Source organism: Serinus canaria, chromosome 11 (genome assembly GCF_022539315.1).
Source record: "Serinus canaria isolate serCan28SL12 chromosome 11, serCan2020, whole genome shotgun sequence".
In the NCBI taxonomy this organism is placed as follows: domain Eukaryota; kingdom Metazoa; phylum Chordata; class Aves; order Passeriformes; family Fringillidae; genus Serinus; species Serinus canaria.
Window position 1 is genome coordinate 13,017,142 of NC_066325.1, and position 24,243 is coordinate 13,041,384.

At 43.6% G+C, this 24,243-nt stretch overlaps 1 protein-coding gene across 1 annotated transcript; it reads left to right on the forward strand.

Moving 5' to 3' along the window:
* The first annotated feature begins 13 nt into the window (after positions 1 to 13).
* On the forward strand, positions 14 to 22,949 carry RFWD3 (ring finger and WD repeat domain 3). The gene is made up of 13 exons (XM_009090674.4): positions 14 to 172; positions 2,381 to 2,762; positions 4,140 to 4,384; positions 6,097 to 6,188; positions 6,283 to 6,480; positions 8,660 to 8,751; positions 10,919 to 11,033; positions 15,657 to 15,885; positions 17,061 to 17,211; positions 19,375 to 19,551; positions 20,169 to 20,383; positions 20,640 to 20,857; positions 21,495 to 22,949. The coding sequence occupies exons 2-13, from the start codon at positions 2,383 to 2,385 to the stop codon at positions 21,636 to 21,638; spliced, it is 2,256 nt and encodes a 751-aa protein (XP_009088922.1). The 5' UTR covers positions 14 to 172; positions 2,381 to 2,382; the 3' UTR covers positions 21,639 to 22,949.
* The last annotated feature ends 1,294 nt before the right edge of the window (positions 22,950 to 24,243 follow it).

A 24,243-nucleotide genomic window follows, 5' to 3' on the forward strand; every position in this document is an offset into this window, starting at 1 on the left:
CTCCTCGTCACGCCCAGTTCCGTTGAACAGACGGACAGAGCGATTGACCAATGAAAAAGCGGAAACGGCTCCGACTCGCCCAATGGCGACTGGCGCGGGGGTGGCAGCCAGCCAATAGGACAGCGGGGGCGGGGCGGCGCGGCGCTCGAGCGGGTGGCTGGGCCCGGCGGAGGTGAGCGAGGGGCGGCGGGGCCGGGCTGGGGGGGATAGGGCCGGGCCGGGCCGGGCCGGGCCGGGCGGGTGGTTGGTTCCGGGCCGGGATCCCGGTACAGCTCCATCCCCGGGGCCTAGCCGAGTTCCCCAGCACGGCTTGTTTCCCCCGAGCGCTCGGGCTGCCTGCGGCTGCCGGAGCGGGGATATCCTTCTCCCTTGCCCTGTTTGTGACGGGCTCGTCTTTAAAATCCGCGAGCTCTGTGAAAGAGACAGTGGAGAATCCCCGCCTGCGGAGCGTGTGTTCCGTTTGGGCCGTGTTGGGCTGGTTTGTTTTTGTCAATTTCGTGTTCGAGCAGGTGCGGCAGGAGCAGGCCCGGTGCCCTCCGCAAGGGGAAGCTGCTGCCTCAGCCCACGGGTGTGAGCCTGGGGCTGCCGGCCGGGCTCGGTCCTCGGGGGCGCCCGGGGCTCCTCCTTAGGGCCCAGGCAGGCCATTTGTGGGGACCCTCCTCTTCCCGGGGCCGCCTGGCTGGCTGGCTGCAGGAAGGCCTGACTTGATAATCCTTTTGGGCCAGATTCCAAGATTTAACCGTGAAAATGCCATTATTAACCTCTTTTATAAATCTCAGAGGCTGTGTAGGCAATGGAACATGTTGCCCGGGGAGGTTGTGGATGTCCCAACTCTGGGAGTGCTCCAGGCCAGGCTGGATAAGGCCTGGTGGGAGGTGTCCCTGCCCTTGGCAGGGGCGTTTGGGATTGTATCTTTAACCCCTTAACATCATGATTCCATATGGTGAAAATAAAGGGTTTATTATGGTGTTGGGTGGCAATTCTATAATGAACATGAACACAGTACTAGAGATGCAGTACTTGATTGTTGAATATTACTGTATTTTGGCCGTGCACCTGTTTTGGTGGGAAGTGGGAACGTCTATTTTGACCTAGTTTAGGCTGAATTGATAATCAGGATAAGAATGATAAAAATTTGTAATTTAGACTTTCCTAAAATACCTATAAAATATTTGAGCCTTACTACAACCTCTTTTATTAATTCTTGTATACATTTTCTAGCTCCTTTTTACACACAACAAGCATTTGTTCTCTTTATGCAGCCCTAGCTGGGTAAGTTTTACCATCTTAGTAAAACTGGTGTTTGTGCTTTGGGCTTCTAAATAATGATAAAGGTCTGCAATTCCCAAGGCTTTTCAAGTTTATGATTGCTTAAGTACTTTTTGGAGAATGTGAATGATTTCCAGCAGCTTGCCATATTTAATCCACATACCTCTTCCAATAAAGGACTTTTGAGTTTTTGGTGAATCTGTTCATTCAATTGATGTGATCATCTTGAACTTTCTGTGTTGTAAGAGCAGTGTGACCAAAGTGCTCTTAATTTGGTGGCTGACAGCAGCAAGAGAATTAATAACGCACAAACTATTGTCTCTGTTTTTCTTCAAACCCTAAGGTAGTACTCCTGTTCTGGAGGTAACCTGAAATCCATATGCCAAAGATGTAGAAGGGCAACCACCCTCAATATATTTGCAGTCTTATTGCAGATTTCATGTTTATCCAGTCTTGGGCTGAATTTGGATCCACAAATGCTGATGCTGCAGATAACTTGGTACCAGTAATGTCTCAGTCATGTGTTCTGCTGTCATGCCCTTTCTGGTTTTGCCTGGTGTTGGTAAATACCTGAAGGGCTGTTCAGTGCACTGTGGGTAAGGGTCACAGTGCTCCGTTACAATAAGGCAATTTCATTTGAAGAAACTTGGACATCAGTCAAGAGAGCAGTGCAGCAAAGGACTGTGTCATAGAGCTTGTTTCTGGCTGTATCTGTGGGTGCTTGTGCAGTGCTGCTCACTTGGGAGAGTCTCATAATTTTTCCAGCTGTTCTTCAAGATCCACATGAATTTACCTGGCAAGTAAATGATGGCAGCAAGAAAACATTAGCTTTACATACTCATCTAAGTACTTATTTAAGTTGATTTTGCAATGTGCCTTTGGTGCTAGCTGCTGTCGAGCCAAAGACTTTGAGCCCAGGACTCTGGGAGTGTGCTCTCAGCTCACATATGAGTATTGACTTTTGGTTTAGCTCTGCTGCAAAGGACAAATTTTCTCTTGACTGAATTCTAAAAACATTTTTAGTCACTGATTGCTGTACCTGGTTCTTGCTACCATCAGGCTACAAGTAGGGTATACTTATAAGTAAACACTAGTTTTCTTCAACTTGCAGAAATGGCTCAAGAAGAGATGGAAGTTGATCTCCAACCAGTGGCTGGTTACTCAGTGGAGACCCTCCAGACACTTGCCCCGGAGCCCTCTGGTCACACAGTGCTCTCCTCCCACATTCCTGTGCTCGGGGAAGGAGGAGGCAGCGCTGCAGCCCTCCCTGCTGATGATGCTGTTGTCACATCCAGTGCTGGTGCAAGGGAAGCAGCTGCAGAGCCTGACCTGCAGACGGGTCCTGCCACGGCCCCCAGTGGGCTGCAGAGGATGCAGGGGCCGTTTGATCAGTCCCAGCCACTGCCTGTGCCACAGCTCACACAGCGCCCGCCAGCCAGGAGAGCACGCAGGCAGCAGAGACTTGGTGGTTCCCAGAGGACAATCAGTGCCAGGTAAAGCAGAAATGAAATTGGGTCTGAGCTGCCCTCTGACCAAGTCCAGCACCAGTTCAAAACTTCCTTGCTTTCTCTTACAGAGCCCAGCCCAGGTGTGTGGCTAGGGCCAAATCACTTACCTTTTAAGTTCAGTAATGGCACAGCAACTTTTGGTCTCTTCTGGAAGGTTCTTTGCTCTTGTTAAGTGAATCCCCCTGTTTCATGGGTGATGTTGACCTCTGAGTCCTTCTACATTTTGAATTTTACTTGCAGAGCTTGTGCTGCTGTTGTTCCCTCTGCGCATCCAGATTCCTGTCCATGATTCCTGCAGCAGTACTGATTCTCAGCAGTTCCAGCCAGCATTTAGCTCAGTGGAGCTTGTGCTCTGCTTTGCATTTCACCTTTGATTTGGGGTCTGCCTGATTACATTTGCTGGTGACAGTTCACAAACATACAAATGGATATTTTTCTTTTGGGCTTTGTTGTTGTTGGTTTGGTTTGGTTTTTGTTTTGTTTTTTTGGTTTTTTTTTATTTTCAGACAAAATAAAAAATCCTCTCTATTTAATACCATTTGGATGGGATTACAGGGGGATGAAGGGGGATGTTCTGCAGCCAGAAAGAAATCCGAATTTCTTTTTTATTGTTTTTCTCTCATCATTCTAGCTTTTGTGTGTGCTAAGGGTGAAATTATAATTAACTGAAGCATTGCTTTTAAATTCAGCAAGACCAAGAGATCCTCTCCTCCCAGCTGATTAAACACAACTGTATTGTTTGCCCTTGGATTGCCTGTGAAGGTCACTGTAGTTGTGAGGGCTGGAAGGCAACCCAAGAAACTCCTTTGAATCTGAAGGATAGTTGAGATGACAGCTGAACTGATGGGAGAGAGGGGAGGATGTTTCTATCTAGGGATGAAGTTCCAGTAGAAAGGAAGAAAGAAAGTAGAAAGACTAAGCACAAAGTAGTCAATGGAATGAGGTTCTCATCCAAGTGGTATGCATTTCACAGTACCAGTTCCTTCAGGAACCAAGGCTCAGTTAGCTTTGGAGAGACAGATTAGGAGTTAGGCTTATTACTGAATGATACTCTTTGTTTTTCTCCTCTCCAACCCCACCATCCCGTTCTCCCCCAAAAGAAAGCAATATCATTGTTGTAATGAGAAGATTTTCTTTGAACTGAGCAAAATGGGTTGTTGCTGATCCCGCTGATAGACCATGTTGTGAACAATCCTATGTGATTGCCCCCCTACCAGAGAAGGCCTGACTTGATAACAGTGACACCTTCCTGCTGCAGTCAAAGCTTAGGAATTTTCCTGTTAGCATTTGTGGGGAAACATGGTGAGTCTTTAGCTTACCTGAAATGACTGTGGCTTTTGTTTCTTACATTTCTGGACTCAGGGCAGCATTGGACCATTACTTTCAACTCAGTAGGACCCAAGAGCCATCTGCAGGACCAGTTCCACACCCAGAGTTCCCCGGTATTGTGAGGGACTCCCAGGCACAGCGCCCAGCCGAGACAATAGAAGTGAGCGACTCTGACAGCAGCACTTCTGAAGAGGAGGAGGAAGAGGAGGAAGCAGTGGAGGCAGCAGCACCACTGTTACCATCAGTCCAGGAGACTCCTCCAGCAGCGGGCTCAGGAGGTTTGTGCTGTATTGGAGCTGTGTAGAGACTGATTTCAGACACTTTTCTTGCTGTTTGAAAACTCAGCAGGGAAATCCTTTCGAGCTTCTCAACAGACGGTGCTCAGAGATTTTTGTGCCCACAGCTGACAGGAGCAGGCTGCTGCCACATGGCTTCCTGGCAAGCAGCTCTTTAGAGCAGCAGCAGCAGCAATGGGTGATTGCTTACCATAATGTTAAATACAATCTTTTTGCCGTTTGCAGACTGCTATTTATTCTGAAAGTTTCCAGGATTATTTGTAACTTAAATTTAGAGATTATTGTTTGCCATGCTTCCACTCCCACGTATTATTAAGGAGTGCTGTTGAAGACATCAGGTCACAGCTTGGGCATCAGCAAGATAATGATCCTTTCAGAGCAGGATCTGATTCAGTATTTTTTAATTATTTGAGATCTCAGTCTGCTTCAGTTGATTTTTCATTCCTGTGTGACACTTAGCTGAGGAGATGGAGGTACTTCTTGTTTTTCTTTTTTGCTCCTCATTTCTTTCTGTCTTTCAATTCTTTATCATGTTCACAGGCTGACACACACTTCAGTGACATTTTTTGTGATTAACATGCACAGTTTATGTAAGAGTGACAAATAGTTAACTGGCTAGTCAAGGTTATTGATGCCCAGAGAATATAAGAACAAGGATATCTTTTTACTTCAGTCTCTAAGGAATGTCCTTATGATTGACTCTCTGCCCTCAGTTTTGGTTTTGATTGGCCAGCCCACCTCATTACCTTTTTTAAAAGGGTACATTTATGAGGTATCTTTTGAACAGATCCATTCTGCTTGCTCTGGGCTAGTTTTACACATGACAGGAGCTCAAGCTGTTAAGTGCTGTATATTATTGTGTGAACATATGCTCTCTGCTGGATTTTCTGGAATTCCCTTATTGCTTATATAAGCCAGTAGCTCCTCTTACAGCCCAGAATCAGAGGCTGAAAACTTTATTGACATTAGCCAGGGTTAGGTGATACTCCCACTGGACGGAGAATATCTGCCTTGATTACTAAATGTGATTAATGACTCTTGTTTTGTCAGGAGCTAGGGGGGAGGCAGAGATTTCTGCTCCTTTTTTACTGTGCTAGTGGTGGTGATCTCCACAGAGCAATTCAGTGTGCCCATGCCTTAACAGATGGGCTGACAGAGGCCCACCACAATTACATAGGGAGAATACCAGCAGAATTGGTAGTTCAGACAATTACCAGCTGGAAAACTGCTGAAGTCAGAGTGAATGGACAGCCAGCATACGGGAAATGCTTTCTTGGCACATGAAATATGCATGCTTAGATCCCTTGGCAAAGCAACTTCTGATATTGGTATCTGTCTTTCTCAGGGCATAATGATGCAGGAATATAATCTTACATCAGCCTAACTATAGACCAGGTCTGTTTGTTATGTGCAGGTCAGAAAATTCTGGTAAAAATTGCTGTCCTTAAAAGACATCTCATTTTTCACTGAAATTCTGTTGATTTTCATAAAAGAAAACATAAAATTTTTCAGCGCTACTGTTCATGCATTGCAGGCCTTGCACACAGAATGTGTCCAGGGCACTGATCTGAAGCTTTGTAGGTAACCTGTGCTGTGTCCTTTCTTAACCTGTGCCCTGATGATTTCAGATCAAAGCAGGAAAACTCCTTTTCACCCCATTATAAATCAGGTTATTTAAGCAATGCTTTCTTTAGTTTCCAGTCAGGTCCAAGCGGAGCCACCTCAAGTTTTGTCTCAAGCTTCTGCAGAACATGAAAGTCATGAAGATGAAGTCCAGCAAAAGCAAGTAAAGTGAACTAAATGCTTTTGGAGACAGATTAGACATGATAAATGGTGCATTTTCTGAAACAGTTGTGTTGTTTTTTTTATTTTAATCCTAGACAACTCCAGTAAAGAAACTGGAGCCATCAGTTCCTGTTGCACCTCTGGATGAGGAGGAAGGAGATACCTGTGCCATCTGCTTTGAGCAGTGGACCAATGCTGGGGACCACCGTCTGTCTGCGCTGCGCTGTGGGCACCTCTTTGGCTACACCTGCATTGAGAGGTGGCTCAGGGGACAGGCAGGGAAGTGCCCTCAGGTAATGTGGCTGTTTATGTGCACTGGAAAGCACTTACTGTATGTGCCTAACTTGTGCCTCAGATGTGATCACTGTGAGTGTTACAGCTGGTTGCTGCATGAAGCTGCTGTCAGAAGTAACAAACCCCACCATTACTTTGTTGTTTTTAGGCCAGTAACAACTAGCAGTACTTTAAAGGATTGGTTATGACTTGGATCTTCTCCCTGAAGTAGAGCATTTGTGAGTAGCAGATGTAAAGGTTTGAGAGTTCAAGTGCTAAACTTGGAAATGGTTTCAGAATGCCCCAGTCTGGTCCTGGAGAGAACCACCTGGAATGGAAATGGCAGATGGATGCCTAGACACAATTAGCTAAACATAATGACTGTGTTATTGGACAGGAAATATGTCTGAGAACTGTTCTGGAATCACAGAATGGTTAGGGTTGGAAAGGACCCCAAAGATCATCAAATTCAGTTTTCAGTTTTTTAATCTTCTGGTTTGACCTTATCTGCTTTTGCAGCCTTTAAGAGGACCAGGTTTAGGAAGCTGGCAGAGAGCAAACTGAGAACCAGGTTACATCTTCTAATGTCCCTTTGCAAGTGGTAAATCAGCTTTTGAATTATTTCTTTCCATGGTTAATACTGATCTCCTTTGATGAGGTCTGCACTTCTATGTGATGTGTTTCCATTCCTTACTCCTTTTTTTCCATGAAGGAATGCTGACAAAAAATAGGTCAATGAGTACCTTGTAAATAGGATTCAGTTCTGGCACTTCCTGAGTCAGTGGCTGGAAGCCCAGGGTTCCTTTGGCTTTGTCATTTTGAGAGTTTCTGTATTCTTGCTTGACTTTGCAGGATTCCCTTCTCTCAACAAGAAACTTCCTGTTGATGTGTACTGTAACTAAACCTAAAGAATCCCTGTTGCCATAGCAAAGGCCCAAAGTTGATTTTTCTTACCTCTGTCAATTCTGTGTAAGCTTTTCTTCCCCCACTTGAGGTCCAGACAGAATTCTGGGACACCTGCCTGGCATATTTACTCTTTGGAATTTTCTGACTGCTTTCTTCTTGAACACTAACATCTCAAGGGCTGTTTGCTCCCTCTTTCTCTTCCAATGATACAAATACTAAAAAGCTCCTGGGAGAACTTGCTCTGGAGAGAACCTTGAAGTTAAATCATCTTTCCTTCATTTTCAGTCACCCTCCTTTGCAACTGGATGTTCTCTGGTTGAATGGCCCAGAGTTGCCGTGCATGGTCTGTATACTAAGTGGCTTGAGTGTGAGTTGCTGTGAAATTGCAGCATTCCTGAACCTGCCAGTGGCAGCTGCTGGCTGCCAGGAAAACTGTCTTGGCCATTTACTGCAGTTTTTACAAAGGGGAGGGAGGTTGTCTGCTCTGAGAGACTTGCTTGTGATAACTTTGTGCTGCTAAGTAATAGACAAGTCTGCATTTGAAGCATATGCAATAATTTAATGTTTAGCTGAGGTTACTTGATCTGAGTATTCACCTGCCTCTTATCAACAAAGAATATTTGCAAAACAAACTTGGAAGAAATTATGGCATCTGCAAGTTCTAAGTTGTCTTATTTTAAGGTGAATATAATGTACTAAATGATTGCAGCTCAGCCAGATGCATGAAATTATTGAAATATCTGACTCCCTGTGTGTCACTGAAGTCAGTGAGATGTCAGTGTTTCATGCAGCAATGGAACACTCTTATGGATTTGGGTCTGTACAACGTGATTTAAGGAATATAGTACAGAAATAAGAGTTGGGAGTATGCTCAAGCGTTCCTTGTCTGTTGGCCAAGTATCAAGTCTTGGTGTTTTCGGACCTGAGGTTGGGCTGGTGTTTTGTTCTAGATCTTCTTGTTTTCACTTCTTTCTCTGATTTGGGATGTTTTGTCCCTCTAACTTACCTGACCATGCTGCCTTGCCGGTGCATTAGCAGAATGTATTTAGTGGAGGCAAAGAGATGGATTATTAAAGGTGCAGTAGGATGTGCAACTTGAGTTGTAGCCCTGCTTAGAGCTCTGGTGTCTGTATGAGGGAGCACATTGCCAACATACTTGTGTTTGTGGCATTGTTTTCCAGCAGAAAGCCCCTCCTTTCAGAGCTAAATAAAACCATACCGAGGGACTGGTAGGGATGCCTAGTTTGGATAGTTAAATGCCTGTAGATGACCTGAGCTGGTGTTTGATTTCAGTGCAATAAGAAGGCCAAGCGCTCCGACATCGTGGTGCTGTATGCCCGCACGCTGAAGGCGCTGGACACCAGCGAGCAGGAGCGCATGAGAAGGTACGGAGCCTCCACCTAAAGGTACCTGCCACTGAGAGCTGCACTCTGCCTGCTACTCCAGGCTTTCATTTCCTGCATTGTCTGAAGCAATTTTGCATTCCCTTGGGGTGTATCAGGAGTGTAGCTACCCTAAAGAACCAAGGCCTTGCTGCATTGCACGTCTTAATTTTCTTTTGGAACAGAATTCTTGAGTTTGCATTTTGTGGCCCTGAAACAGCAAAAGCTGTCTTGTGCTAGATCCTGAAATGTTATCATGGGAGGACATGCAAAGTTGATGCCAAAAAGCTGTATATTGCTAATTCATCATTAGATGGAAAAGCAAGGCATGGTTAGGAATGCAGGGAGGGTGAATAGCTGACCTTTTCTGCCACCTTTTCTGTATGCATTAGACAGAGTAATACCTCATATGAATCACTTTCCATCTTGCTTTGTCAAACTCTTCATGTAGCTTTACTTGCAAAAGGTCAGCAAGCATTACTATGACTCCCACTTCCCTTTCCAGCTTAAATGTAGGCCTTGTATTGAAAAAGGGGAAAGCAGGTATGAAAATGGGGACTCATTTCTTTTCAGTAAGATGCTGTCACAGATACTCTTCTGAAATGAAAATGCTGCAGATATCTGAGTTCTGGGTCTTGTGTTGAATAGAATTTAATTGGGGTTTCTTCACATATCTACAACTGTACCACTGTTCTTTCAAGGCAGTCTTTCAACAGAAACCTCACTATCCTGGTAATTATAGATCAGAAATGATTGAGGAGTAAAAGTCAGGAAGGGGAGAATCTCTCTTCTCTCCAGATTGCCACAGCCTGATAGTGTTTGAAGTGTACCTTTAGAAAGGTGATGCTTCTTTCACTGGATTAACGCAGAAAAATAAATGATATATATTATTTTTTTCAAAAGCACAGAAGACATTTGGGTGTGTAAATCTTGTTATCTCTCATGAAGAGGTAGTTGCCTGACTTCTGTTTGTGTCTCAGAACCTCACTGCAGCCATTCCCCACATGCCCTGCTCCTCCTCTGCCTCCTGTTTTTGTTGTAAGGTAGGGAGCAGTGACTGACTGTGAGTCCATGGAGCTGCTGGCAGTGGCTGCCTTCTGGCACACAGCCACAAGTGGAGCAGAGATGTGTGTGTGCATGCATTAGTCTTGTTTGCATGTAGTCCTAAATTAGGTATAAGATCATGGGGTTTGTTTGTCACATTGAAAAAACCCACCAGCCTTCAGCCTTTGGATACTGACATAAAGAATGTGTTTGTGTTTGTTAAATAGGCATTTCACCTGTTTCTTCTGCAGGAAAAAAAAATTATATGGAAAAGCTGTAAGGAAATGACAGAATTCTGTGCTTTGGAACCTCTAAGGAAATGACAGAATTCTGTGCTTTGGAACATTCAAGACTAGGTCTGTGCATTTGCAAAATACTTAGGCAAGCTAGAGCTCCCTGCACATGAATGACAGAAATAACTGGAATATTGCAGCTTTTGACATACAGAATGCAGTGGGCAACACAGACCAAGTGTTCAGCTAATTTTAAGGAGTGTTGGTGTGTCTTTTCCCACTTTAGCTATTCATGTAAGCCTGTATGAAAGAGAAATAAATTTAAGTAACCTAACCAAAATGCTTCTGCTAAATGGTGTGTATGAACTTTTGGGCTCAAAATGAGGTAGTAAGTGGGTCTTCTTTATGGGCATTCACAGAGAATTTATCTGTATCATTTTTTCTGGTACAGATATATTTTCCTAAAATACAAGATTAGCTACTGGTGGTAGAGAAGCTTGAAGATCTTGCTGTTATATAGTTATGCTATAATGTGCTGTGTTACTGACACAGTATCTTACATGGACATAATGGTATAGGATTTGCTTAAGTGTTTCTGTAGGGGAAAGAAAATTGATTACTTTTTCACTCTCCTCTGCTAAATTAGTCCTTTTGGAGAGGATGAGGAGAAAGGCTGTTGGAACAATACTTGGAGTGAGTCATTCAGAACAATTGCATAACTGAATATCTCAAGGTGAATGTGTTGGGTTAGTGCTGTACCAGGTTTTCTGTGACTGTGGATTTGCCTGAACAGGACATATGGTGGGATGAAGTCAAGGGCAGGAGCTGACAGCCCAGAAAAGTATCCAAGATAATACCTAGTCCTAAGGATTGCTTTCCTCTCCTTCCTCCAGCTCTTTAGAAAAGGAGCAGATGCTGCGGAGACAGGCGGAGCTGGAATCTGCACAGAGCCGTCTCCAGCTCCAGGTGCTGACAGATGAGTGCAGCAAACTCCGCAAGCAAGTTCAGGTGAGTCTCAAGCTGCAAATACACAGTGTTTCTTTCTCTTCAGCCTGCTTTTCCATCTTCCCTTAGAGGTGAGAAGACAGGATTCCAGTTTTAGTAATCATCAAGATTTAGTAAACCCAATTGGTGAATCATCCCAAGCTGGTGAAGACATCCTGGGCTGGAATATTCATGTGTGCTACAAAAACTCTGACTTTTTCTTGTGCTTTTAAGACTTAATTGAACTTGCAGCACAGCACTGGAGTTGTTTGGCTGCTGATGTTGCAGGTTCCCCCTCAGGTTTTGGGTGCCTGGAAAGGCATGGTAATAAAGAACCAGACTTTGTCTCCTTGTCTTATGTGTAGTTGTATCAAAATAAGCTTTGGAAATCTCTCTAGACTGCAATGCAATCTATTATTGCTAGTTAATCAAGAGTCTTTGAGAAGCAGTTTGTAAAGAGGCATGGCTACTTGCAAAATCAAAAGAAAACAAAAATACCCTAGGGTTTTGGGGTTTTTTGAAGGTTAGTCAACATTTCAGTTTAACATCTGGTACCCTGGGACCTGGCCTGTCAAATAGGTGAGGCTGTACATGGCCTGAGCAGCTGCTGAGAGGCACCTCTTAGGGCACAAATTACTGACTGTAAATTAGGGGTTGTTGAGCTACTGCTTCCTTCTGCCTTATTCAACACTGAGATATTTTGTAACCCATCCTAGCCGCTTTTTCAGGATTCCTATAAATTATGGACTCTGCCAGCGCTTCAAACTGTGAATTAGCTGGTGTATTCCACCAGTGCTAGGTTTTCCAAGAGTCTTGTTTCATTGCCAGTTTGCTACCTTTTGTTGAATGAGGCAGATGATATCCTCTCACTCTCTAGCAGCCTGCTTATTTTTAGGCTTTTCTTTATTCCTGGAATTTTTTTAATAGCCTTGGCTATTCATATCTGTACATTAAACAACATCCTCTTTGCTGAAGGCTTCCTGTATGACATAAGATAAGGCTTTATAAATTCTCTACATTTCTGCATGAAGCCATATGCTCATCATCACTAATAGGAAAATTGGTCCACTACAAACTTTGGCTTAAGAAAAATGCAAATAAGATAAAATTGCAGGTCCATAATATTTTGCTGCAATTCATTTGGTCTTAAATGATGGAGTATCCAGTCTAACTGAGTTGAAGTCACATGTTATAAAGATTAAGTACCCTGTGTTCTTTAAGCTCTATTTCAGTATTTATTACTGCATTCATCATTGTACTGTAGTGGTTAATGCAAATGCTGGAAGCAATTTTAAGGTGCTTGTTTATACTGTGAATAAACTGGAAGTAAAGTAATATACTGGGGAGCAAAAAAGTCAGCAGGAAGTCCACAAAAGTCTTTAACTTGTTTGATTGCATTTTGAGCAGATGCCTAATGAGCTCCTTGTTTTATGAGAAGTCACAGAGTAAAGTAACTACTAGCATAGAAGTATTTAGATTGGGAGGTTTCTAGCCCAGCCCTGGCTGGGTGATTGCAATGTAGGGTTGGGCTGTTCAGGGTTTTTTGTTGCTAATGCACTTGAGCTGTGCCCAGCAGCAGTCATGGCACTAGCTGTGACCTTTTTTTAGGTTTGTATGCATTTTTCTGTGCTCTTACCCATTAAGAGTCTTGTTCATTGTACTTTATTATTGAAGTATGTAATGTTACTGAGACTAGGAAATTGATGGGTTTTAAGTCTTTAGCTCTATGAAAATACATGAGGAAATGAAGATGAAGAGAGCTCTGGAAGAAAGCCCTCAGGCTGTGCTGAGCTGTGTCCTGCCCACCAGACAGAGGTTCAGGCTTGTGTTTCGGAACCAATGCTGCTGACACCTTTTACCTTTTAATGTTTTTCCTTTGGGAGCAGAAAGAACTTGGGAATTAAATGTGAGCTACTGCAGTACTCCTCCTGACTCTGCCAGCATTTTCAGTAAAAGTAGCTAATGATAAATAAACCATCTCTGCCTTCTAGTATTAATATTGCTGATCAGCTGGGGTAGGAGATCTGATTTTTTGCACATGGGAAGCAGTAGCTCTCTTTGGATATAGAGCAGGAAAAGGAGGACTGGCAGGGAAATTACAGGAGACTGCATGCTGCTGTGGAGAAGAAAGCAAATGTAATTGTGACCCTTGCAGACATCAATTTAGGTTTCTTGATGTAATGGAAAAGGTTTTTTAAAATAGGATTTTCAGAGCATTCAAAAAAAATTGAATGGCAAAATATCAATAAAATTTGTGTATTCAATACCTCTAGAAAAAAAATAGGCTAATTATTTTATTGAATAAAGATTGGTCAACTTTGTGATCTCTGTGTTCACCTCCAGTTGATGTCTGGGGAAGTGGAAGCTGGTATTTCATTGCTGTTGTTTATAGTGAAGCAGTTAGAAATGTTCCACCTCCTTTAGACTGAATTTGAACCCAAACCCCAAACGGATGTGGAAGGTGGAATATCCACAGTGCTGCACCACAGCTTCAGGTTGTCCTGTCCTGTGTTTCTCTGTTAAAGGCAGGGCTGGGGCTGTGCAGTGCCAGGTGGCAGGTGTGGCTTCTCTAAGAGCTCTGTGGGAAGCAGCCAGAGAGTGACAGTCATTGATACCTGCTTTTGTCTTGAAAGCTTCATATCAGCTATTAGGGCTGTAACCTAATAACTCAAAACTGTTCTGAATTTATTGTAGCTGGTGGTTTTCCTTTCCTATTCATTGTGCTCTTCTGCTTTTCCTCCTGTATGCTCCTCAGGACGACTTAAGCTCTATAGCCCATTCTTTTCCCCTTGGTGTGACTGTTCATTCATCACTGCAAAGGTGAGCTGAAATCTAGAGACAGTCATAGCATGTGCAGAGAGAAGAGTCTGCTCTCATGGCCATTAGTTGACATCAGGCATCAGGAAAAGGCATCTTAAAGGAAAGTATAGGCTTTTACATAATGAACAGAATGTTCTTTTGAGCACAATTAGTGGAATTTGTCTGCAGCAGAACATTTTTAATCACCTTGCTAATGTGCCTCCAGTAAGACTTCCTGATTCTGCTAGGTTTGTCCATTGTGTTTAAATGTAAACATTGTACTAATAATCCTTGTGATTTTAATTGCCTGGTTTCCATTGTAATAATTTGTGTGAAAGTTGAATGTTGAGTGCAGGTGACAAGGAGAGTTCTGCAAGGTCCCCAGAGCAGCAGATAATTTGAATCTCTTCTGATCCCCAGTGGTTGTGGTGTCCACCTCTCACCTTTTAGAAATACTGAGTTTATTAAATTTTTAATTAAAAGTTGCTTTCTTTCAAGTTTACCTGTGTTTTGACTGACTGCTTACTCTGAGCCTGAAGCTACAGCTTTCATCATAAGCATCCTGACAACCCTCACAACCCTTCTTCTTGCCCAGGTTGTTTTGTCTTTTCTTGCTCTAATAAGATGATCTGGAGTCTTCAGCTTCCTTTTATTTTTTTTTTTTCCATACATTTTTATATTCCCTTTGGGACATTTGCAATGTGCTTGATGCCAAAGAGATCAGACCTCTGTAAAGTTTAAGAACTGCTCTCTTCTTGAGCAGCTTCCAAAAGTTATAGGTCTTGATAACTATTAATGTAGAATTTGAACTTTGATCTTGCCTTTTTGAAAATTGCTGCCTTTGCTTCAATGCAGGTTAAGTGGTGGTGTCTGGTTCAGTATTGAGGCTGACTTGAAATTACTGATATATTCATGATATCATTCTTATGACCCTTAATTGTTTAAAGATTACATAGTGTTTGAAGCAGAACCTGTGTTGCTCAGACAACAGAAAGCAAGTAGCAATTTTCCTTCAGTGTACCTTCTCTCTTAAATATCCCTGAGATTCTGTATTGTCTAGTTTTGACCTTGGATTACATGATGGTCAAAATACTTTTTGGGAAGGGACACTTCTAGTTGACTCACAATATGCTGATGCCACTACCTTGATTCCCACCTCACCCCTGATGATCTCAGCAGAAAAAGGAATTCAAGGAATACCTTATTCTTCACAGAAGCTGTTCTTAGCCATGTCTTTGCTGAATAGCCTTGAGCATTCATCAGTTGAGGTGGAGGAAAAGAGGGGAGGAGGTAGTAGAAGACAGAGCTGGAGCTCTTGAGAGTTGTGTTGTTCCTGGAATTTGCTGCACAGGGCTTACAAGAACAGGGTCATTGTCATTAAATAGACTGACTTGTTTCCTGCAACGCCCTTTGTGTTGAATCTTGGGCTTTTATTTTTTTATGGGGTATTCTGGAAATTCTGGAAAATGGTTTTAATTGACTTTCTCTTGTGGTTTAGGGGCTCATAATACTTGGCAGTTCATTCCCTTCTAAACAGCATTGATCTGGTAATAGTTGTTACTGGCTTTTATGTGTTGCCCAAGAGTCCTCTCTTTCACAGGGTGTAATATATACAATAACAGACTTTGAATACATTTTGCCAGTATTTACACAGCATTTGAATGTTTCTGTTGCTTACTGTCATAGGCCATGAACTTAGAAATATCATACTTCAGGAATAGCATGAAAATGGGACTACATTTCCCTCTTTTATCTGAGAACAAGTACAGTTGGAGTACCTGAAGCAGAAAGCACAGAAGGTTACACTGCTGGTGATGCATTAAAGCTCTTTGGGTTCTTTCTTTGCAGGAGCTGAAGGCTCTGGTGGCCCAGTACAACGTGAGCACTTCTCAGCAGCCCGGCAGCTCCCGCCCCTGCCTCGCAGGCACCCTCCCCCCCAGCCAGAGCCAGCGCAAGTACCACTTGGAAAAGGTGTTCTTGGTGTCTCAGACTGGCAACTGCAGAGTGATGGCATACTGTGACTCACTGGGTTGTCTTGTGGTATCACAGCCTTCTCCACAGTCTACTTTTATTCCTGGTAATTAAGCAAGTCAACATTTGGAGGTTCAGAAGTACAAGTTAATGTCATTTCTGCTTTGTCCCTGCTCTCTGCTTTTCTGCTTGGCCTTTGCATGTGCCTTGTAGACTGAGAATACTTGTAAGACTCCCCATACTTCATCTGGCCCCATCCCTCTACCTAGCAAAGGAGCTTATTTTCCCTGGCACTTCTATAGCAGAGTCCTAGCAGATGGTCTGCAGCTCTGCCACATCCACAGGAAGGTAAAAGATGTGTCCTGTGATCCTTGCAAAGGTGAACCTTCTGAAAGGAGAAGGGGCCAGGCAGTGGGGCCTGCAGAGAAGCTTCCAGTAGTTAATTGAAAAACACTGCTTCCCAATTTGTAGGTGGATTGATGCGCATGCAACCGATTTGTCGGTACTCTTAAAAAAAAAACAAACCAAAAAAACCCAACTAAAAGGAAACTCCTTTTAATATGAATGCCTGAATGCTGTTCCCTAATGAGGAAATAGGAAGCCAAGAAGTCACGGGCAGCCCTGATTTTGTCTCACTGTTATGTCCAGGGGCCAGTGACCCGACATCTGGACCAGTGCCAGTGGCTTTTGCAGTGCAATACATGTGGCATTAGGAGTCTGAGAGTGCCTATTTGCCAAATGCTTTCTGACTGATGAGAGTTACTTTATTTGGTTAATGGGTTTGAGGTTAATGTGCCTTATCTAGGCATAACAAAGTGGTTTTCTGCATTTAACTGGTCTCATTTTTCTGGCATTTGTAGCCAGGACTGAATCTCTGAATGGAGGCTTTGTGGTGACTCTTGTAGCACGCAGGTTTAAGTTCACCTGTACCCATTCTTTGCTGTGATGCTTGTTTTCTTAAATAGCCATGTAATCCTGCTCTTTGTGGTTTTATCTGTGCAAGAGTGTCTTTGAAGAAGCTGGCTAAAGAGCAGCAGGCCTTGTAACAGGAATTGTAGCACTGGTACTGAATTTGCTCTTGCTGACTGGGATCCTTAAGGATTTAGCTTTGCCATTTGAATTAAAGAATGATTTGTGGCAGTTCTTATCCAGAATAGCAAATAACTTATATGTTCATCCCACCACAGGCTTCAATACAGACTTCGTAGTTCTGGCATAGAATAGCCAGTTCTATGCATTTGCTGCTTCTCAATAATCTGCTTTACTCTTCTTCTGTGGCAGGTTGTGGTGTTAAGATGATGAGCTTGGCCAACCTGAAGAGCAGCCAGTACATCCCCATCCACAGCAAACAGATCCGGGGCCTGGCTTTCGGCACTCGAGCCGATGGTTTGCTGCTCTCTGCTGCCCTGGACAACACTCTCAAACTCACCAGGTGAGCCCTGCCTGTCCCTGCAGAGTTTGGCTGTGTGCAAGAGGTTGGGTTGGATTTTGCTCTGTCTTGCAGCACTTGCTATTCTGCTTTCTGAAACACACTGCAAAGATGAGATCAGGACTGCATATTCTTCTTGCATGGGGGAACTAACAGAGGGGAGGACTTACTGATACTTTTGCGTCTTTAAGGTGGAGGTGTCATGGAGCTACCCCTCTGATTATTTTCCCATGGAAAACAGCACAGATTGGCCAGCTGTGTTGAGAATAAATAACATAATATATGGACATGACATTTACTGTCCATTTGGTTTTCTCTTACTGCAGGGAAATGTGAAGCATGAGAACTTGTACAGCATAAAGCAGAAATAAGGGGGTAGTTAGGCTGGACTCCTCCTTCCCTACACTAATGTCGACTTTTACTGATTTTAAACTTCTTGCAGATCATGGAATTCATCTGGGATATGAAATGCATAAACAGCATTGTTGAGCATGTGTTAAAGGCTCTCTAGAGCTAGCAGAGACTTAAAGCAGCGGGATGGAGACTAATTATGCAGCGACGGAGAGAAAAATGTGTCCGGTCCTGTTAGAATTTACAGTTTGAGTGTGTTTTTTTGCTGCTCTGCTGCTCTTCAGTCTTAATCTTACAGTGCTTCAAAACTTTATTGGCTGATTGGTTCTTATTGAGTTATATTAACGTGTGCAATCTGGCTGTCAGTATTGGGTTAGGCCGGATAAGTGTCTGGTTTTTGACTAATTAGTCTTAATTCTTTCCCACAAGTGAAGCAATGAACAGAACTTAATCCTGCAACAGAAATGTACAGAATGTTTCTTTCCTGTAACCATGTTGAAACATTTGCTAGACCAGTGCAAAGTAAACAAAACTGTCTCTGATGTTCAAGTCAAGGTGACAGATTTCTATCTGATTGGGCTGATAATTCTTTTCATGGTTTAATCGGAAGAGTTACAAGGAGCCAGACACTTCCATATCTGCCTCTCACTGCCTGGTTGGCTGCATCAGAGCTTGTGATCCTCTTGCTTTTGTGCTCGATCCCCAGAATGTTTTGGAGTTAGGTGTTGGCTTCAGCAGCATCTTCATACTTTTTTCAGTCTCCTTCTGAAAGAATAGTCCTTCTTTGGCAGTTGTCCTTTCTTCTCTGGTCACTAATTTCATAGTCATCCTCCCCAAAAGAATTATCCAAGATGCTTTTATGTCTCCTGCTCTGGCTTGCAGCTGTATAAAATAGCACTGTGAGTTTGTTTGGTTTTGGGGTTTTTTTTTCATCCTGTTGTTTTGACCCAGTCACTGCTCTGGTATGAAACTCCCTGTTTCCCCAGCTAGATCTTTGTAGTTGTTCCCCTTACACTTACCTGGGAGCAATTACTCGTTTCTCTAGAGTCCTGAGCATAATCACCTTCCCCAGGGAGAAGCCCATGTGTTACAAAGGATATCCGGAGTTACTTTGATATGTGCAGTCTCCTGTGCTGTTCTCTGTGTGCAGATGCATGTTGGCAATTCTGCCCTTTGCAAATACATCCTGATCTCATACTAACTTCATCTGTTATTCTGGGTTGTGCCCCTCTGTGGACTCTCTTCTTCTTTAGAAACTTGATTTGTAGAAAGAATAATTAATACTGTAAATACACTTTCAACTGTCCTTAGCCACTCACTGTCTCGCTCCTGCTTAAACTGGATTTTTTTGAGGCATAAATACTGTTCCTCTTGTGTAAAAAGAGAGGAAGTAATTAATGAGAGATGTAATCTGAAGAGATGAGCCCTGTGATCTCAGGAATATGTGGTATTACGGGACTACACCAGCATTGCTTCTCCTAATTGTTTCCAGAAAAGTAACTTAGCTTTCTCTTGCCAGTAAGGCAGCTGAGACCCTGCTGTGAGATTTCCTCTCCAAGTCTCCAAAGATCAAACTGGAAAAAGAAGCATTGGCCTGGAAGAATTATAAATCACTTGACAATATCCAAGGGATTATTCTGTTTGGGTTTTTAGATTCATGTCTGGAGTAAAGGAGGAGTCAACTGAGAATTCAATCTAAAGAGAGATGCTTTTGTCTGAAGACTTTAAAAAGCTAGATTAGCTTACTTTAATTGTGCAGTTTTCACATCAGTAGATACTTGTGCAACTGGCCATCACTTTGCTTTTCTTCTGCAGCTTGGCAACAAACACAGTGGTGCAGACATACAATGCTGGCCGTCCCGTGTGGAGCTGCTGCTGGTGTCTTGATGATACAAATTATGTCTATGCTGGATTGGTCAATGGCTCTATCATGATATATGATCTGAGAGACACAAACTCTCATGTCCAAGAACTGGTCCCTCAGAAATCAAGGTATGGCAGAAGGATTTATCATTCCTCTCAACTAGTAAGCATCAAGTTAAACACAGCTTCTTCCATAAATCACACAACAATTACAATAGTTTTAATTGTATTATGTGAATCTCTTGTCCAAAAATTCACATTTAGCACAAATGTGAGAGGTCTCTCATAAGGTTTTATGGTGTTTATATATGACTTACGCAGGTGCCAAGCACTTGTGCTCTTTTCAAGGCACACAAGGGTCAGAAATACACCCACTGGTGCAGTATAAACAGAAGAGCTGAATTTGTTTTGGAGCTGGCTTTAGTATTTAATTTTGAAAGGACAAATTACAAAGAGATGTGAAATTCTGATGCTTCTGTTTCTTATACTCTGGGAATCAAACGCTGATTTGCACTCATCTGATGTGTGCTGTCTGCTGCTTCTATAAAATATAGGACTCCATAGTTAAACTGGATTTACTTTATACTTGACACATCCACTGGCACTCCTTGCTTGGAGGACTATCTCACAGGCTGCTTAGGCCCTTTCTTTGCCATGCATTTGAAGAGCTGAAGCTCTGCAGCAGCGAGCAGGATCCCAGCAGAGCTGCAGCTGACAGCTCTGACTCTTGCCAATGACCCTTCCAGGTGCCCCATGGTATCGCTGTCCTACCTGCCCCGGATGGCCTCAGCCTCTCTGCCTTATGGTGGGATATTGGCTGGGACCTTGGAAGGAGCCTGCTTTTGGGAACAGAGAGCTGGCAACTCCTACCGGCCTCATCACCTGGCCCTGGAACCCGGAGGCTGCATCGATCTCCAGACAGAGATCAACACACGGCACTGCCTGGCCACCTACAGGCCTGGTATGTACTGGGGTGTCTGCAAGCTCTGACCACTGCTTCTCATTGCCCTGGGCTGAGCTCAGCAGCAGCTTTGGTGCAGTGGGCACAGCAGAAACACAGCACCTGCTCTTACTAGAGTAATGAGCATCTGCACATTCAGAAAAACTGGGGCTGAGCAAAAGGGGGCAGCTCAGGCTGGTGCTGCTTGTATTCCTACAGATAAAGCCTATCTGTGAGTACATTTTTCAAAAGTTACCTTTTTATTTCTACTATGCAGGTAAAAATAACCCATGTATGCGTTGTGTGATGATGGAACTGACTTGCAGCCCACTGACAGAGGGCTCAGAAGATGTGGTGTGTTCTTCCAACCCGGTTCAGACTTTCAGTGCTGGTCCCACTTGCAAGTTGCTGACCAAAAATGCCATTTTTCAGAGTCCAGAGGATGATGGGAGTGTCTTTGTGTGTGCTGGTGATGAGGCATCCAATTCTGCTCTGGTATGTCTTGCTCCTTTTGGTGTGATGTAGGGGTTTTATTGCAGTTCTTAGGAGAGAAGCCTTATCAGTCACACCATCAGTGTGATTTGGTGGGAATTGTCATGCACATTACCCTGTGCTGGTAGGTCTGTTATACTGCTGTGGCAGATGTAACTTCCTGATAGTGTGGGACCCCCAGTCTTAGGCAAGGCCTGTGGTCCCCATCCATCAATGGGCATGTAGGCAGTGAGCCCCTCTTGTCCCCCAGGGGAATGGGGTTGGGCACAGTGGCACAACTGGGCCCTGTGAGTGGTGTAGCAGACTCTCTGGGATAGTTAGTGTGGTAAGCACTGTGGGAGAAGGGTGCAGGCTTTTTAGGGATGATGGGGAAGAGGACACGGGTTGCCTTTTGTATGAAAAAGCAGCCCAAATGCAGAATACGGACAGCAGGCTGTGTGAGAGCTCATGAGTGGGGTCAGACAGGGTGGTCAGGGTGGCATTGTGCTGCAAGTCTGTTAAAGACCAATCAAGCGAGGTATGGAACTAAGGAAAGGATCCTATGAGTAAATTGAGGAAATCTTTTCTGGAGAGAGGAAGGTCTGTTCTGGATATGAGGGGAGAGTCATGCAGTCCTTGACCTTGTCTGCCCCTCCCACAGCTCTGGGATGCTGGAAGTGGTTCCTTGCTGCAGAAGCTGCCAGCTGACCTGCCTGTGCTGGATATCTGCCCCTTGGAAGTGAACCAAAGCCACCTCTTGGCTACTCTGACAGAGAAGATGGTGAATATCTATAAATGGCAGTGAGCTGTCCTTACGCTTGCCATAGACTGTTCAAATATGCTGCTGATAACCCTTCACAAGTGGTCAGTCCTGCACTTGCTGCTTACAGGAGACAGGATCCATTACAGCACCTTTCTGGCAGTGGGAAGGAACTGGGATGTGCTGGTGCCCAGAGCAATTCCTTCTATAATCCTCTTTAGGCCTGCCCTTATTTCTTCTTTCGTCAATTTTTTTTAGTCAAACTCCACAAGCTGCCTCAGCACAGCAATAGTTCCTGGAGTGTCTCCAGTGTGTTATTGCACTTTTTTTTCCACTGTGGATGCAGCACAGGGACTTTCAAATCTCTGCTACAAATGAATAAAATAAGAGGAGCTTGAAGACCTGGGACTCTCACTGCACTTTGTTGTGGAAGCTTGCCGTGATTGCTGGGTGGTGAAAAGGCATCTTGTAGCATTGCTGATAGGCAGTGTGAAAGCAAGTTCACTGCTATGGGGAGCACATTGCCAGTGTTCTGTTGAAGGTCTAGGGTCAGTTAGCAGTTATTCCCTAGCAAGGATGGATCCTGGTTTGGGGCCATGGAGAGAACAGGCTTGAAAAATCTACAGAGAACGTTTTTCCTTTGTGGTTTTTTTTTTCCATGAGCATATAATTTGCACTGTAATTCCTTAATTCTCAGCCTTCTTTGCCTTCTCTCTTTCCTGCTTTCCCTGCAAGCAAACTTGGACAGTTTGGTTGTGGAATATGAAAATAGTGCTGGAGAAGTACAGGTAAAAAGAGGGAGATTATTCTTGTGCTTTTGGCTGCTGCAGTCCACAGTGCTCTTTCTTAAAGACAGGAATGTAGTGAAACAGCCAGTACATTGGAAAGGAATGCTGGCTGCTTCTGTTGTTTGGGGGCAGGGGGGGCTGGATTTTTTCTGTTTTGAGGAACCAGTGGAAGCTCAGGGATTTCATCAGCTTGTTTTTACTGACCTTCTATCTTCCTTAAATGACAGTTTACAGCTCCACAACTGGTCACAGAGAGCTTCCAGTTGTGTTTGTGTGAGTCTGCTGCAGCTACTGGTTTGTGTAAATGTGAGCCTGTGGGGTAGGATCCCAGCTGGGGATGTGTGGGCAGGTGCTCTCTTAGCACCTTGCTGTAAATACTCATCTCCAGGTCAGATCACTGAGGGGGACTTCAGTTCCATTTTATATGTAACAAAGTCAAACTTGCAAGGATGTTTGAAGCTGCAGGACAAAGTTCCTTGTGCTGGAAGGTTGTCCCTTGGCACACCTCTGCTTCTGGATATGGTGAGCAGCAGCTGTTCCATTCAGATTGAGTGTGCCACCACTTCAGCTACCAGGATAATTGTATTTGCTGAAGGCTGGGGCTTGCACAATGGAATCCTGTTTGTCTTAAAAGGGACTGAGAAGATCTCAACTTAACTTTATATTTTTCTGTATAGTATTTTTTCCTATATTTTTATACTATAAAAATAAAGTGTTTATTATTATCAAATATAACTGGTGCTGCTGTACTTTGAAAATAGGTCTCTGATGTTCACTGGATGTCTTATGAACATTACCAAGGGTTCCCTTATGCAGGTGAGGTTTCTCTTGCTTTGTATTATTTCCAGGTCACACTGAGCTTCAGGCTGAAATAATGAAGGTATTTAGTGAATGAGTCTTCACTGAACCATCCTGATCCAGCCAGGTGAGGGGAAAGAAAAGGTTTGAGCAAGGTCAGGCTACACACAGGGGACATCTTTTAAATGAAAATAACTCACAGATACGAGAATTTTTGGCATTTTAACAATGATCAGGATCTAAGGGTTAGTAGAATGATATTGTGAGAAGGTCTCTGGTAACAGCAAAACCAGGAGGAGCAGGATGCTCTCTGCCACATTAGTACAATGAGCTTCTTGTTCTCAGCTATTTTGAGGCATCATTTATGTTCTGTTAACTCCAACCCCATCTTAACACAATAAATTTGGAAAGTTTTAAACATACACAGGAAAAAGAATTAAAATATTTTGCTTTTCTAGGTAGTCCTATGATTTTTGATTTTCTGGATAACACTTGTTTTCTTTATACCACCATACAGGAATAAAAGATACAAACTTAAATGCTATTAAAATAATTGAAGATGACACTTTCACATTCTCAGTTTTCAAACCTAGAGTGTCAGAAAGAAACCTTGTAACTGTCCTACTCCCAAGTGTGCAGGAGGCTGAAGGAAAGCACACCTAACTGGTGTGCAGAAAACCGTCAGCACTGAATGCTGATAAAAGGTCAAATGTGTTAATTAAATATTTGCTTATCTCTGTCTGTAGTCAAAGGGGCAGATTTGGGATGGAAGGAAGAAAGAAATCAGTGTCTCTGCATTGTGCAGGGCAGCTGTCATGAGAGGCTGAGTTGTTTTGCTGGTGTTTCAGGCACGAAGCCACTATGTGGCTATTTCTGCCTCTGTCTCTGGGAAGATTTTATTATCGTGGTGCAGGGTGGCCCCTTGGCAATTCCTGTAGTAAATCTGGCGTGAGGTGATAGGTAAAGCCAGGCAGTGCTGTGGCTCCTGCAGACATGGCTTTGCTCTCAGCTGTGTATGGGCATTTTAAAATATTTTTCTCCAGGCTATTGCAGGGCAGTACCTT

Excerpts from the sequence above, each read along its gene's own strand:
- RFWD3 (XM_009090674.4), top strand. The coding sequence starts at position 2,383 with ATGGCTCAAGAAGAGATGGAAGTTGATCTCCAACCAGTGGCTGGTTAC. Across the intron at positions 4,385-6,096 it reads TCCAGCAGCGGGCTCAGGAG|TTTCCAGTCAGGTCCAAGCG; the intron begins GTTTGTGCTGTA and ends TGCTTTCTTTAG. Across the intron at positions 19,552-20,168 it reads CTGGTCCCTCAGAAATCAAG|GTGCCCCATGGTATCGCTGT; the intron begins GTATGGCAGAAG and ends TGACCCTTCCAG.